A 12,983-nucleotide genomic window follows, 5' to 3' on the forward strand; every position below is an offset into this window, starting at 1 on the left:
CCAGTGGCGGACACTTCAAGAAAGGCGTTACGCAATACGGAGAGGTTTATTATCGAAATTACGAGAGAGCACATTCCGGGAAGAGATGGGCAACATATTACTACCGCCCACATATATCTCGCGTAATGATCACAACGAAAAGATCCGAGAAATTAGAGCAAATACGGAGACTTACAAGCAGTCGTTCTTCCCACGCACAATTCGTGAATGGAACAGGGAAGGGGGGATCAGATAGTGGTACAATAAGTACCCTCCGCCACACACCGTAAGGTGGCTCGCGGAGTATAGATGTAGATGTAGATGTAGATGAAGTCAGACTTGTAGACCCTGCTAACGTAGCGGCGATGCTGCAATGGATAGGTGAAGAAACGCTAAGGCGAGTAGCAGACGCTGGAGAACAGCCAAAATGTTCGAGAACCTCTGGAAGAATCTTATGGAAGTCTTTCGGATGACTCAGGGAAAGGATCTCCACGGGAGGAAAACGCACAAAAGCCCTGAAAACCACTACACAAACCGCCAGTGCAGGATGGTCAAGATAGTCATTGCCAGGAATCTGAAGAAGCGGTATCAGAAAACGGTTCAAATGGCTCTGAGCACTATGGCACTTAACATCTGAGGTCATCAGTCCCCTATACTTAGAACTACTTAAACCTAACTAACCTAAGGATATCACACACATCCATGCCCGAGGCAGGATTCGAACCTGCGACCGTAGCAGCAGCGCGGTTCCGGACTGAAGCGCCTAGAACTGGTCGGCCACATTGGCCGGCGCGGTACCAGAGCCGAGCCTCGGAATCACTATAGAGTGATACGCTGATGCCGAGACAGTGAAAACTACGAGAAGTCCGCACACATTCGAGGGAGGCCAACTGAGTTTCCTACACGTATACGACAACAATTTGAGTTTTCTGACTGTTAGTAAAGATCGAACTGTGTACAGTCTCAATGAATAACACTTGATATTTTTAACAATTTGTCCATTTTATTTGGACTGTTGAGCTCCGTGGCTGTGGATAATGATATTTCATGTAAAAATACAGCAACCAGCCACTTTTTAATGCGTTTTTATTTATGCCAATATGCATTTCGGGTTTGCACCCATCTTCAGCTGGCAAATTACATGGATCTTCAGTTACTACAGTAGTACAATCTCGACAGCAGTTTGGATGCTGCAGCAGGCCTGTGCAAAAGCAACGATTCCAATCATTTACTTCAATTTCTGCCACTGTGGTTAAGGTATTTACTTGTGTATTTTCGGAAGGGTGTTGCAAATAGAGCACTTGTCTCTGATGGCGAAATGGAGAACTCCAGAACCGGGATTTGGTGCAAGGACTAACACACAGAGTCGTAGGATGTAATCATTCATTTGCAAAGATGTAAGGCCACTGAAAGACACCTCTAGGAATAAGGTTGAACAATTGGGAAATAAATGGTTTTTAAACTGAATCATTAAGTTTTGCACTCTTATTCACTTCCTACGAAGCCAGACACCTTCTTCTCTCCGTTCCAAAATCGGTTGGGCTAAGCGATCTAGCAGACTTCCTCTCTACTACTCCGTTAAAGGTAGGTTAGTAGACTTCAGTCCACACTGTCGTCAATGTCCTGATTGCGTCACCAAAGCTGGTGAAGGACCTGAGCCGTGACGCGACAACACGCGGTTCTTCGGACATTCGCGGAAGTCTGCATGTCTGTATGCTCCCACCAAACACGAGAGGGTGTCTGCCAGCTGTGCGACCCGCTTTTCGCACCACGGAAACGCCCGCTTCCTCTCGTGTTCGTCGGCCGCACCCTGAGTGCAGCAGCCGTGAACACGCACGCAATGCAGATAAAGCCTAACGGCTCCACGTCTCGCGCTCCTAACTGTACGTGTAATGTCATTTGAGTTGTAAACGACGATCGATGATATAATTAACGCTTTAGTACAGTAACCGAAACAAGTATTGAAAAATGGTTCAAATGGCTCTGAGCACTATGGGATTCAACATCGGAGGTCATCAGTCCCCTAGAACTTAGAACTACTTAAACGTAACTAACCTAAGGACATAACACACATCCGTGCCCGAGGCAGGATTCGAACCTGCGACCGTAGCAGCCGCGCGGTTCCGGACTGCAGCGCCTAGAATCTCTCGGCCACCGCGGCCGGCAAACAAGTATTCCTCACCCTTTCCACTTATTTTTATTTGAACCACACTTAACTCAAAGAGGCAAAAATCCTGTAAGGTTCGAACAGGTTGTTACCGGTGTGCTGCTTGACGTAGTCACATCGACAAAAAAAGTGTAGTAACGTTGCAAAGCACCGTGAAAGGGAACGAGCACGAATGGTCAATTGTAGAAATGACACATATTGAGATGAGTCATCTTTGAACAGAAAAAGCAACTACAATCGCTTAGTAATGGATAGGCATTGGGACCATATGAGATTTCTGTAAGATTCTGCAGAGATTGTGCGAAAGTAGTTGCTGCAGTTCTAGCAGTAGTTAATCGTAGGTCGCTGGAGCAACGAAGGGTACCCAGTAACCGGAAAAGAGCGCAGGTCATCCCAGTTCTCAAGAAATGTCGTAGGACAGAAGCACATAATTACAGGCTAACATCGCTGACGGCAAACTGAGCTAGATTTATGGAATACATTTTATGCTCGGCTACTATGACGTATTTGAAGACGAAACGCCGCTCTACAGAAATCAAGATTGATTCCGAAAGTAGAGATCTCGTGAAACTCAGCTAGCTCTGTTCCTCCATAAGATCGATAGCGCTGTAGACAATGTCTGAAGTAGAACTGGAGGGAATTGACCACCATGAATCCTGCAAGACTGTCCGTAAATCCGTAAGAATACGAGGGGTTGGAGATCTCTGCTGAACAGCACGTTGCAAGGCATTCTAGATATGCTCAATAATGTTCATGTCTGGGAACTTTGGTGGCCAGCAGTAGTGTCTAAACTCAGAAGAATGTTCCTGGAGCAACTCTGTAGCAATTCTGGACGTGTGGGATGTCGCATTGTCCTGCTGGAATTGCCCAAGTCCGTCGGAATGCACAATGGATATGAATGGATGCAGTTGATCAGAAAGGATGCTTACGTACTTGTGACCTGTAAGAGTCGTATACAGACGCATCACGGATCCCATATGACTCCAACTGCACACGCCTCACACCGTTACAGAGTCTCCACCAGCTTCAACAGTCCCCTGAAGACATGCAGGCTCCATGCAGTCATGGGGTCGTCTCCGTAGCCGTACACGTTCATCCGCTTGATACAATTTGAAATGAGACTCGTCCGAGCATGCCGCATGTTTCCAGTCATCAACAGTCCAATATCGGTGTTGACGGGCCCAGGTGAGGAGTAAAGCTTTGTGTCGTGAAGTAATCAAGGGTACAAGAGTGGGCCTTCGGCTCCGAAAGCCCACATCGATGATGTTTCGTTGAATACACTCTTGGAAATTGAAATAAGAACACCGTGAATTCGTTGTCCCAAGAAGGGGAAACTTTATTGACACATTCCGGGGGTCAGATACATCACATGATCACACTGACAGAACCACAGGCACATAGACACAGGCAACAGAGCATGCACAATGTCGGCACTAGTACAGTGTATATCCACCTTTCGCAGCAATGCAGGTTGCTATTCTCCCATGGACACGATCGTAGAGATGCTGGATGTAGTCCTGTGGAACGGCTTGCCATGCCATTTTCACCTGGCGCCTCAGTTGGACCAGCGTTCGTGCCGGACGTGCAGACCGCGTGAGACGACGCTTCATCCAGTCCCAAACATGCTCAATGGGGGACAGATCCGGAGATCTTGCTGGCCAGGGTAGTTGACTTACACCTTCTAGAGCACGTTGGGTGGCACGGGATACATGCGGACGTGCATTGTCCTGTTGGAACAGCAAGTTCCCTTGCCGGTCTAGGAATGGTAGAACGATGGGTTCGATGACGGTTTGGATGTACCGTGCACTATTCAGTGTCCCCTCGACGATCACCAGTGGTGTACGGCCAGTGTAGGAGATCGCTCCCCACACCATGATGCCGGGTGTTGGCCCTGTGTGCCTCGGTCGTATGCAGTCCTGATTGTGGCGCTCACCTGCACGGCGCCAAACACGCATACGACCATCATTGGCACCAAGGCAGAAGCGACTCTCATCGCTGAAGACGACACGTCTCCATTCGTCCCTCCATTCACGCCTGTCGCGACACCACTGGAGGCGGGCTGTACGATGTTGGGGCGTGAGCGGAAGACGGCCTAACGGTGTGCGGGACCGTAGCCCAGCTTCATGGAGACGGTTGCGAATGGTCCTCGCCGATACCCCAGGAGCAACAGTGTCCCTAATTTGCTGGGAAGTGGCGGTGCGGTCCTCTACGGCACTGCGTAGGATCCTACGGTCTTGGCGTGCATCCGTGCATCGCTGCGGTCCGGTGCCAGGTCGACGGGCACGTGCACCTTCCGCCGACCACTGGCGACAACATCGATGTACTGTGGAGACCTCACGCCCCACGTGTTGAGCAATTCGGCGGTACGTCCACCCGGCCTCCCGCATGCCCACTATACGCCCTCGCTCAAAGTCCGTCAACTGCACATACGGTTCACGTCCACGCTGTCGCGGCATGCTACCAGTGTTAAAGACTGCGATGGAGCTCCGTATGCCACGGCAAACTGGCTGACACTGACGGCGGCGGTGCACAAATGCTGCGCAGCTAGCGCCATTCGACGGCCAACACCGCGGTTCCTGGTGTGTCCGCTGTGCCGTGAGTGTGATCATTGCTTGTACAGCCCTCTCGCAGTGTCCGGAGCAAGTATGGTGGGTCTGACACACCGGTGTCAATGTGTTCTTTTTTCCATTTCCAGGAGTGTAGTTCGCATGCTGACACTTGTTGATGGCCCAGCAATTTGCGGAAGGGTTGCACTTTTCTCGCGCTGAAAGATTCTCTCCAGTCGTCATTGGTCCCGTTCTTGCAGGATCTTTTTGAGGTCACAGCGATGTCGGAGATGTGATGTTTTACCGGATTCCTGATATTCGCGATACACTCGTGAAATGGTCTACGGGAAAATCCCCACTTCATTGCTACCTCGGGGATACTGTGTCCCATCGCTCGTCCGCCGACTATAACACGACATTGAAACTCACTCAAATCTTGATAACCTGCCATTGTAGCAGCCGTAACCGACCTAATAACTGCACCAGACACTTACTGTCTCATATAGGCATTGCGACCGCAGCGCCGTGTTCTGCCTGTTTACATACCTCTGTCTTTGAACATGCTTGCCTATACCAGTTTCTTTGTGCTGTGTGTTGGTACATGAGAAACAGCGTGCTGTAATTGAGATTCAAATTCCAAGAGTTCGTCCACACATGGAGCACCTTCTCCTTCAGCGTTACAACGCCGCAGTACACACGAATGCTGCGACATTTGCAACAGTCCAAGTTCTTGGGTTCACTGTCATCGATTATCCTCCATATAGTACGACTTCGCCCCACCGGGTTTTCAACTCCTTCCAAAACTTAACCCTTTAAGGGGCTCCGGAACGCCCTATACTTGCAATGTTAAAATAACGCTTATAAATTACATCTTTCCTCACAAAGTATGTGAGGTAGGAAGTTGAACTTTTTACAGATTATTTATTGGAATATGGGCTACAACTTAACACAGGGATTTTACAAAATTTTAGTTCAGTTATTAAAGATGATTTTTTTTCAATTGTAATGAAAATTCACAACTTTTTTTGCAATTTTTTATTTATATATTCAAAAATATACAGTTTTTTGGAAAAAAGCTGTGTTAAATTATGCAGAAGGTACTGTGTAACATTTACTGAAAGTTTGAAACAAATATGTTTGGAAGATACTTAGAAAACGTGTAATTAGTATGAGAAAATAAAAGTTTTGGGAATCGAGCGACAAAGATTGGATTAACTTTTTAGTGCATTCCAGGTCCATAGGATGGATTATCTTCATCCTCTGCAAACTCCTCCTCCAGCTTCCTCTTGTTCCTCCTCCTGTTTACTCTTGCTTGTATTTCTAGACTCTTTACAGCCCTGTCTGCAGCCCGAAGGCGTTCCTTGTCTAAAGCAAGCATCGCTCGTACCATGTTAGAACCTAACTTCATTCCCATATTTCTAAATACCTTGCACCTTACAATGTTGCCATCATTGAAAGTCGCAACAGCATCATACACACCAAAGTGAAGTGTTTCTATTCCAACAAATACAGTCTTGGGGATTCTCGACCATATAACACTATTTACACTTTCATTGGGGTTTTGAGTTTTTCCGTGAATACACTTTTTCAACAGTTCAGGTGCTGCTAAGTCTCTGAAAATAGGTTTTATCACCTCCATTATTGCATGAGGCAGACTATGCTTATGAGTGTACACTTCACCAGTTAGCAGTCCTTTGTTATATTTACACCAACTGTCTTCTTCTTTGGGACACAAGCTATGTTGGGGATTTTCATCGTCTTTATTATTTACAGTAATAACACATACCTTTGGCTTTCCAACATTTCTCCTTTTCTTAAAAGCCTTCAGAGGATTTCTAATAACTTTACTTTTACTCATTATTATACTTCAACAAAACAGAGACTCAAGAAACAGAATTAATTACGAATATTTTCGAGATAACGACAGAGTAAATAAACATGAAACAATCGACAATCACACCAGCGATATATATTGAACCATCACAGGTTAGCCACAACACATACTTTATCTCACATCACTAAAATGTACCTGATGAACACGGACGTTAATAATAACACCATTTGACAGCAGTTTAACAGCGCCACAGTGGGTCACGCCCATGTAGAACACATTTCAAAAAAAATTTAAAAATAGTTGTAGTCTTCGGAATTGAATAAATTATATATCTATTAAAAGGTAATAGTCTGCAGATTCAGAAAACGCAAAAAAGTAAAAATTGAACTTTTCATGATTTTGAGCCTTTCCGGAGCCCCTTAACTGCTCTGGACGTGTTAACGCGGGCGCCTTTGTACCTGTCCCTGTGTGCCTTGAACGTGCTTACGCGCGCCACCAGTCCTGCTACCTGCTACTCTGAATGTGTCGGCGTAGAAGGACTGGTGGCGCGCTTAAACACGTTCAAGGCACACAGCGACAGGTACAAAGGCGCCCGCGTTAACACGTCCAGAGCAGTTAAAGGGTTAAAGAACACCTCCGATGACTTCTCATTGTTAGAGATGAAGCGGTGTAAGCAGAGGTGAGGTTGTGGCTCTGTGACTAAACGTTCTACAGTAACGGTATCAAAATACTGGTCTCTCGCTTGGGGGAACGTGTTCGCTGCCACGCTAACCGAGTTGAGAAATAAATCCGAACACAAGAACAAAAGTGTGGAATGTTAATAACGTTTGTTGTTTTTAAAAAGCTGTAAGAGGTCTCACATAAAAAATCCGGAGGCATTACTTATCAGCACGCTCTCGTAAACATATGTAAATCTCGTGTTGAGCTGAACTATTTGAAACCGGGTCAAAGCGCCTAACGGTAACCTAGGGCAAGTTAGTTGAATATGACATCCCATGTAGCAGGCAGGTGAGTAAGGTATATAACAGGTGGTGTGGAGGACTCACCCGCGGCCGACGACCAGGCTGAGCGCGTTGAGGTGACCCTCGAAGGCGGCCCACAGCGTGGGCGTCATGCCGTCTTCATCCCTGGCGTTGCACTGGGTGGATGTCGCTTCCTTCAGGATGTCCAGGTTCCCGTCCCTGGCCGCCCTACAACACGACACGCGAGGCTGGTCAGGAAGACAAGGCGACAATTCCGGCAGCTTTGTGTGTAGGAGGGCTATTTTTTTCCACCAAGGTCTAATTGGTCGCGAAACGGAAACCATAGCGAAAATCAGACGGGTTTTTTGAAAATTTCTCGGGTATTCAGCCGGGTAGCGTCGTCCAAAAGGTCCGATATTTCGGCAAGCCGACTTCTTGCCATCTTCACGCCTGAAGATGGCAAAAGTCGGCTTGCCGAAATATCGCACCTTTTGGACGACGCTACCCGGCTGAATACCCGAGAAATTTTCAAGATTTCTGTACGCTAGGATAACCTCAGATCACACACACGGGTTTTATTTGCAACGTTTAGCTACACCTACCAGCTACTTCTCTACATAGTCGGCGATTCGACTTAGACATTGTAAGACGTGTATATTTCTATTGTCTATTGTCAAATCACAATTTATGAAAGATGTTTATATTTCATTAATAGGATTAAGTAGGAACAATTAATATTTGTCATGTTGGAAATAATTGTGGTAGCAAGGAATGTCTGCACCAAAGTATTGTTGATATATCTTTAAAAAGGCCGGGAGAAACCGCGTACGGATACATTTTAAGAAAAGAGCGGGAAAGACCGCGCATTGATACATATTGTAATGGTAGCAGGGATTGTCTGCACCTGAAAGCATTGTTGGCAGGAGAGACCGCACTTTAGCGTTCGTAGGAAGTCAGCAGTAAGCGAGATGTGAAGCGAGTTTGTAGCAGGTCTGAAGCGAGAGGTTGAGAGGAGTAGTGTGCCTGCCAGCCACCAGCTGTGATTTACAAGAGATTATAAACGGATGTACAGAGACATCAACTAACTATTATCATAAGAGGAACTAATATTATTGAATTATTTTCTTTGCGAAACTGAAGACTACTGAAGGTATGTTTGCGCAATGCTAGTTGTAAGATTATTGTAAAAAGTAGGTCCCATTTGAACGTTTGTAAAATCATTTCATTACCAACAGTAAATATTTGAAGCGTTTTCGGAATACAATTAAATTTTGCCAGCAATGTTGCATTACTGATTATAATCCATCCCAAAAACCATCAACATAAAACTTTGCAAAAATTTTATTGTTGTGAAGAAAAAGTGTAACTATGAATTACGTAACTTCAGTCAAATTAATTAAAGAATAACGTCAACGTTGCTAATGAAGAATAACGTCAGCTTTGCTAATAAATACAGCCACTTACTATGACAGCCCACCAGCAGTTAACAGAGTATAGTAAACCAGAGTAAGTATATTCATGACGCAGTTCGATGTAGCAGTCAGATGGCGATCCAGTAACAGTAAAAAAAAGGTAAGGAACAGTTTTGGGTTATTGCAGATAACGACTGAGGGCGACGACGACGACACTTTCTATGTTTTGTCGAAATAATCAGAAAATCACTTTTAATAAGCAGCAATTAAATTTGTATGCGAAGATTGAAAAAGAGAATAAATTTCGAAGGGAAGATTTCATTTGTTATTATTAAGCAAGAGATAGAAATCCTAAGGGAAGGTTACATAGTTTATTGTAAAAGGGAAGGTTATCAATAACACAAAAGGTATAGAGGAGACGGGAAGGTTTCAACATTTATCATAACGTTGTATGAAGTTTCCAGTGCCCTCGCCACTGAAGGCAGCAGCCAATTTTCTCCACTGGCCTGCAGCTCGTCGTGTGTGCCAAACCTGTCATCATAGCCAGCAGTTCATGTGAGCAACGAGATGAAAATCAGAGGGAGCCAAGTCCAGGCTGAACGGTGCGTGATTAAACACTTCCGACAGAAAACGCTGCAGGAACTTCTTTATTGCAGCTGCTATGTGCGGCCGAGTTTCGTTATGAAGAAGATCAATGACAGACGACAACATTTCTTATCGTTTGTTCTGAATTGCCCATCATATACGATTTTCTCGAATCGCCTGATTCACTCACTGGACAAGATCATTGGTTGATATGCAGGGTGGCTCACTTAAACGTTTGCCGGCCGGAGTGGCCGAGCGGTTCTAGGCGCTACAGACTGGAGCCGCGCGACCGCTACGGTAGCAGGATCGAATCCAGCCTCGGGCATGGATGTGTGTGATGTCCTTTGTTTAGTTAGGTTTAAGTAGAAGTTAAGTCCTATAGTGCTCAGGGCCATTTTCACTTAAACGTTTCGGTGCAGATATCTCTGGAACAATATTAGATATTGAAAAACGACTTTCGCGCGTGTGAATTTAAGGGAGGGGCTCATGAAAGTAAACGCTATGAGACAATCTCAAATTAAGCAAATATTATTTTAAGACAAACTTACGTTTTTTTAATGGACACCCCCTGTTAATTTGTACACAGTTAATGTTTTGGAAACTCAGAAAAAGGATGGCGTTGGTTACGTAGCTGTACGTCAGGGACATCCCGAGAAATTGCAAAGCTAAGTTGGTGCTAGAAATAAACGAAACTCGGTGCTATTGCAGATCGCGAGATGCAAGCGTGAACCCTACGTTGCTCATAATCGCGATGTGATTGACGTACATAATCTTACTTTCACTGTTATCACGAGGGCGGAAAGTAATACTAGAGTTTCCTAACACAGGCATTGATACGTACATAACGGTTTCCTCTTGCATGTGTTATTTATCTACGTACACACTACGGAACAGTATCGGTCAGTGTACTACACCAACAATTCCTAAATCGATGGATTTCTGTAACCGTTTCACCTTGTGGAAAAGTTCAATTCTAATGCAATCGTCAAAAATGTTCAGTGACATGTACTGTATGTATCATGTACAATTATGTAACTGACGTACATGTACGTACGAGGGTGAGTCAAATGAAAACCTTAAATTTGTAATAACAAATCGAAATTTCGCGCCGTTATCCTGTAAGTTGGTAAGCGTGCTACAAACAGCGTGAAGAATGGCCTGTAGGTGGCAACAGTGCAGATGCACACATACCGTGGCAGTATCAGTATAAAGATGGCCGCCCCACTTGTGACTTGCACTAGGGAAGAACAGCGTTCTGTTTTCGGTTTCCGCGTAGTGAAGGTGTGAAATCTTTTGAAATTCATCGACGAATGAAGGTTCAGTACGGTGATGCGTGTTTGTCACAGAAGCAAGTCTACGAATGGAGTAGGAAGTTCGCAAATGGTGTGACTTCAGTGAAAGATGCTCCTCGTCCAGGTCAGGCACAACGAGTTGTGACTCCACATAAAATTGCAGCACTTGAAGCCATAGTGAAGGAAAACTGCCGAGTGACATTGAATGACATTGCAGCATGTTTACAGATTAGTCATGGGTCAGCACACCACATTGTGCGTCATGTGCTTCAGTTTCACAAAGTGTCTGCAAGATGGGTGCCACGGCAGCTGACTCCTGAAATGAGAGAACGACTTGTTGATGCTTGTGAAGAACTTCTTCGGAACTTTGAATGAGAAGGTGATGGCTTCCTTGCAAGAATCGTTACTGGGGACGAAACCTGGGTTCACTTCCACCAACCGGAAACGAAGAGAGGGAGCAAGGAATGGCGCCATTCCTCATCACCAAAGCCAAAGAAGTTTCGAACAGAACCATCAGCAGGGAAGGTTATAGTGGCTCTCTTTTGGGACGAAAAAGGCGTTGTTTTGGAGCATTACATGCCTGGAGGGACCACTGTCACCAGTGCATCATACACAGATCTCCTAAAAAGTCATCTGTGGCCTGCAATGAAATCAAAGCGACGTGGATTGCTGTCAGCAGGTGTCCTTTTGCAACATGGCAATGCAAGGCCCCACACTGCCCGTACAACAGTTGCAACAATCACAGACCTGCATTTTGAGTGTTTTCCTCATCCACCATACTCACCAGACCTTGCCCCAAGTGATTTCCATATGTTTGGACCAATGGAAGGAAAGAAGTTCAGTTCTGATGAAGAGGTACGCCACGCGGTGCATGAATGGTTGCGCGGACTACCAAAAGAATTTTTTCTAAAGGAATTTATGCACTTTGTAAGCGCTGGAGGACTTGCATTGAGCGTGAGGGAAATTATGTTGAAAATTGATACAGCTTTGTACCACTTCTGGACAATAAATAATATTTAAAAAAATATTTAAGGTTTTCATTTGACTCACCCTCATACAGCTAACATTTACCTCTCTATTACTCGTAGATCCTTGGGCAGCCATTAATTGTGTTTACTCTGGCCGGTGATATTCGGCATTTCGGTACCGTTATATTCATTCTAGTATTATAGTGAAGATTATTAATGCACGAGCGAGTAAACCCTATCCTTATTTTTCATTGGGTGTGACCGGACATTTGAATTGTTTCTAGTAAATAGCAATAAGTACAGCATCTGTCACATCGTAGTATGTCAATTACATCGCGATTACGGGCAACGTTGGGCTCACGATTGCGTCTCGGGATGTGCATTAGCGGCGCGTTCCCTTTATTTAAAGCTTCGACTTGGCTTTGCAGTTTATCTGTATGTAATCGATATATTGCGATGCAACCAATGCCTTTCTTTTTGTGATTTTTCACGTTATTGATTGCTTAAGAAATAGTACTGGGTGTCCATTAAAAAAAAAACACACAAACTTGTGTTGGAAACAATATTTCCTTATGTTGTAGAATGTCTCATAGTATTTACTTTCATGAATCCCTGCCTTAGATTCTCACGCGCGAAAAATAGTTTCTCAGTATCTATTGTTGCTCCATAGATATCTGCGCTGAAACGTTTGAGTGGGCCGCCCTGTATATTCCTGTCATGTTCGGTGTGGCGGCTATCTGCAGTGTATGGATACTGAAGGGAACTTCACACGCCAAGATCGCTAAAATTTTTATTAGATGACCGGTTTCGACAGAGCTATGCTGTCATCAACGGATGTTATGTTTGTAACAGTGATGGATAATATGTTGTAAAAATTCAAAAGCATAAGATCCGATGTTGATAGCATACTCTGTCCAAACCGGCCATACAATAAACTTTTAGCGATCTTGGCTTGTGAAGTTTTCTTCAGTTACCGACATCGATTGACACTCGCTTCCCTCCCTGACCGACTGCTAAATGAACGTCTATACGTCCTGCATCGAAATTCCTGCTCCATTGCCACACTTTGCTGTCACTCATGTCAGTTACGTTACGTGGGCTGCGCGAAATCAGGCGGAAATCCTCAACATGAAGAAATCGTATTACAGGAACGCTATCTGAATCATGTACAGCTAGACCCTAGGGTCGTGGTGTTCATGAAAAATTCATTCTGATAAAAAGTCTTCATAACAGTCGTA

The 12,983-nt window shown here is 44.9% G+C and overlaps 1 protein-coding gene across 1 annotated transcript in view; it reads right to left on the bottom strand.

Moving 5' to 3' along the window:
- The window catches only part of LOC126235946 (ankyrin repeat and SAM domain-containing protein 4B), a 274,987-nt gene that overhangs the window by 189,786 nt on the left and 72,218 nt on the right, over positions 1-12,983 (bottom strand). The window contains exon 2 of the mRNA XM_049944917.1: positions 7,573-7,716. Coding sequence (XP_049800874.1) covers positions 7,573-7,716 — 144 coding nt within the window. The remainder of the gene's footprint in view (positions 1-7,572; positions 7,717-12,983) is intronic.

Source organism: Schistocerca nitens, chromosome 2 (genome assembly GCF_023898315.1).
Source record: "Schistocerca nitens isolate TAMUIC-IGC-003100 chromosome 2, iqSchNite1.1, whole genome shotgun sequence".
NCBI lineage: Eukaryota > Metazoa > Arthropoda > Insecta > Orthoptera > Acrididae > Schistocerca > Schistocerca nitens.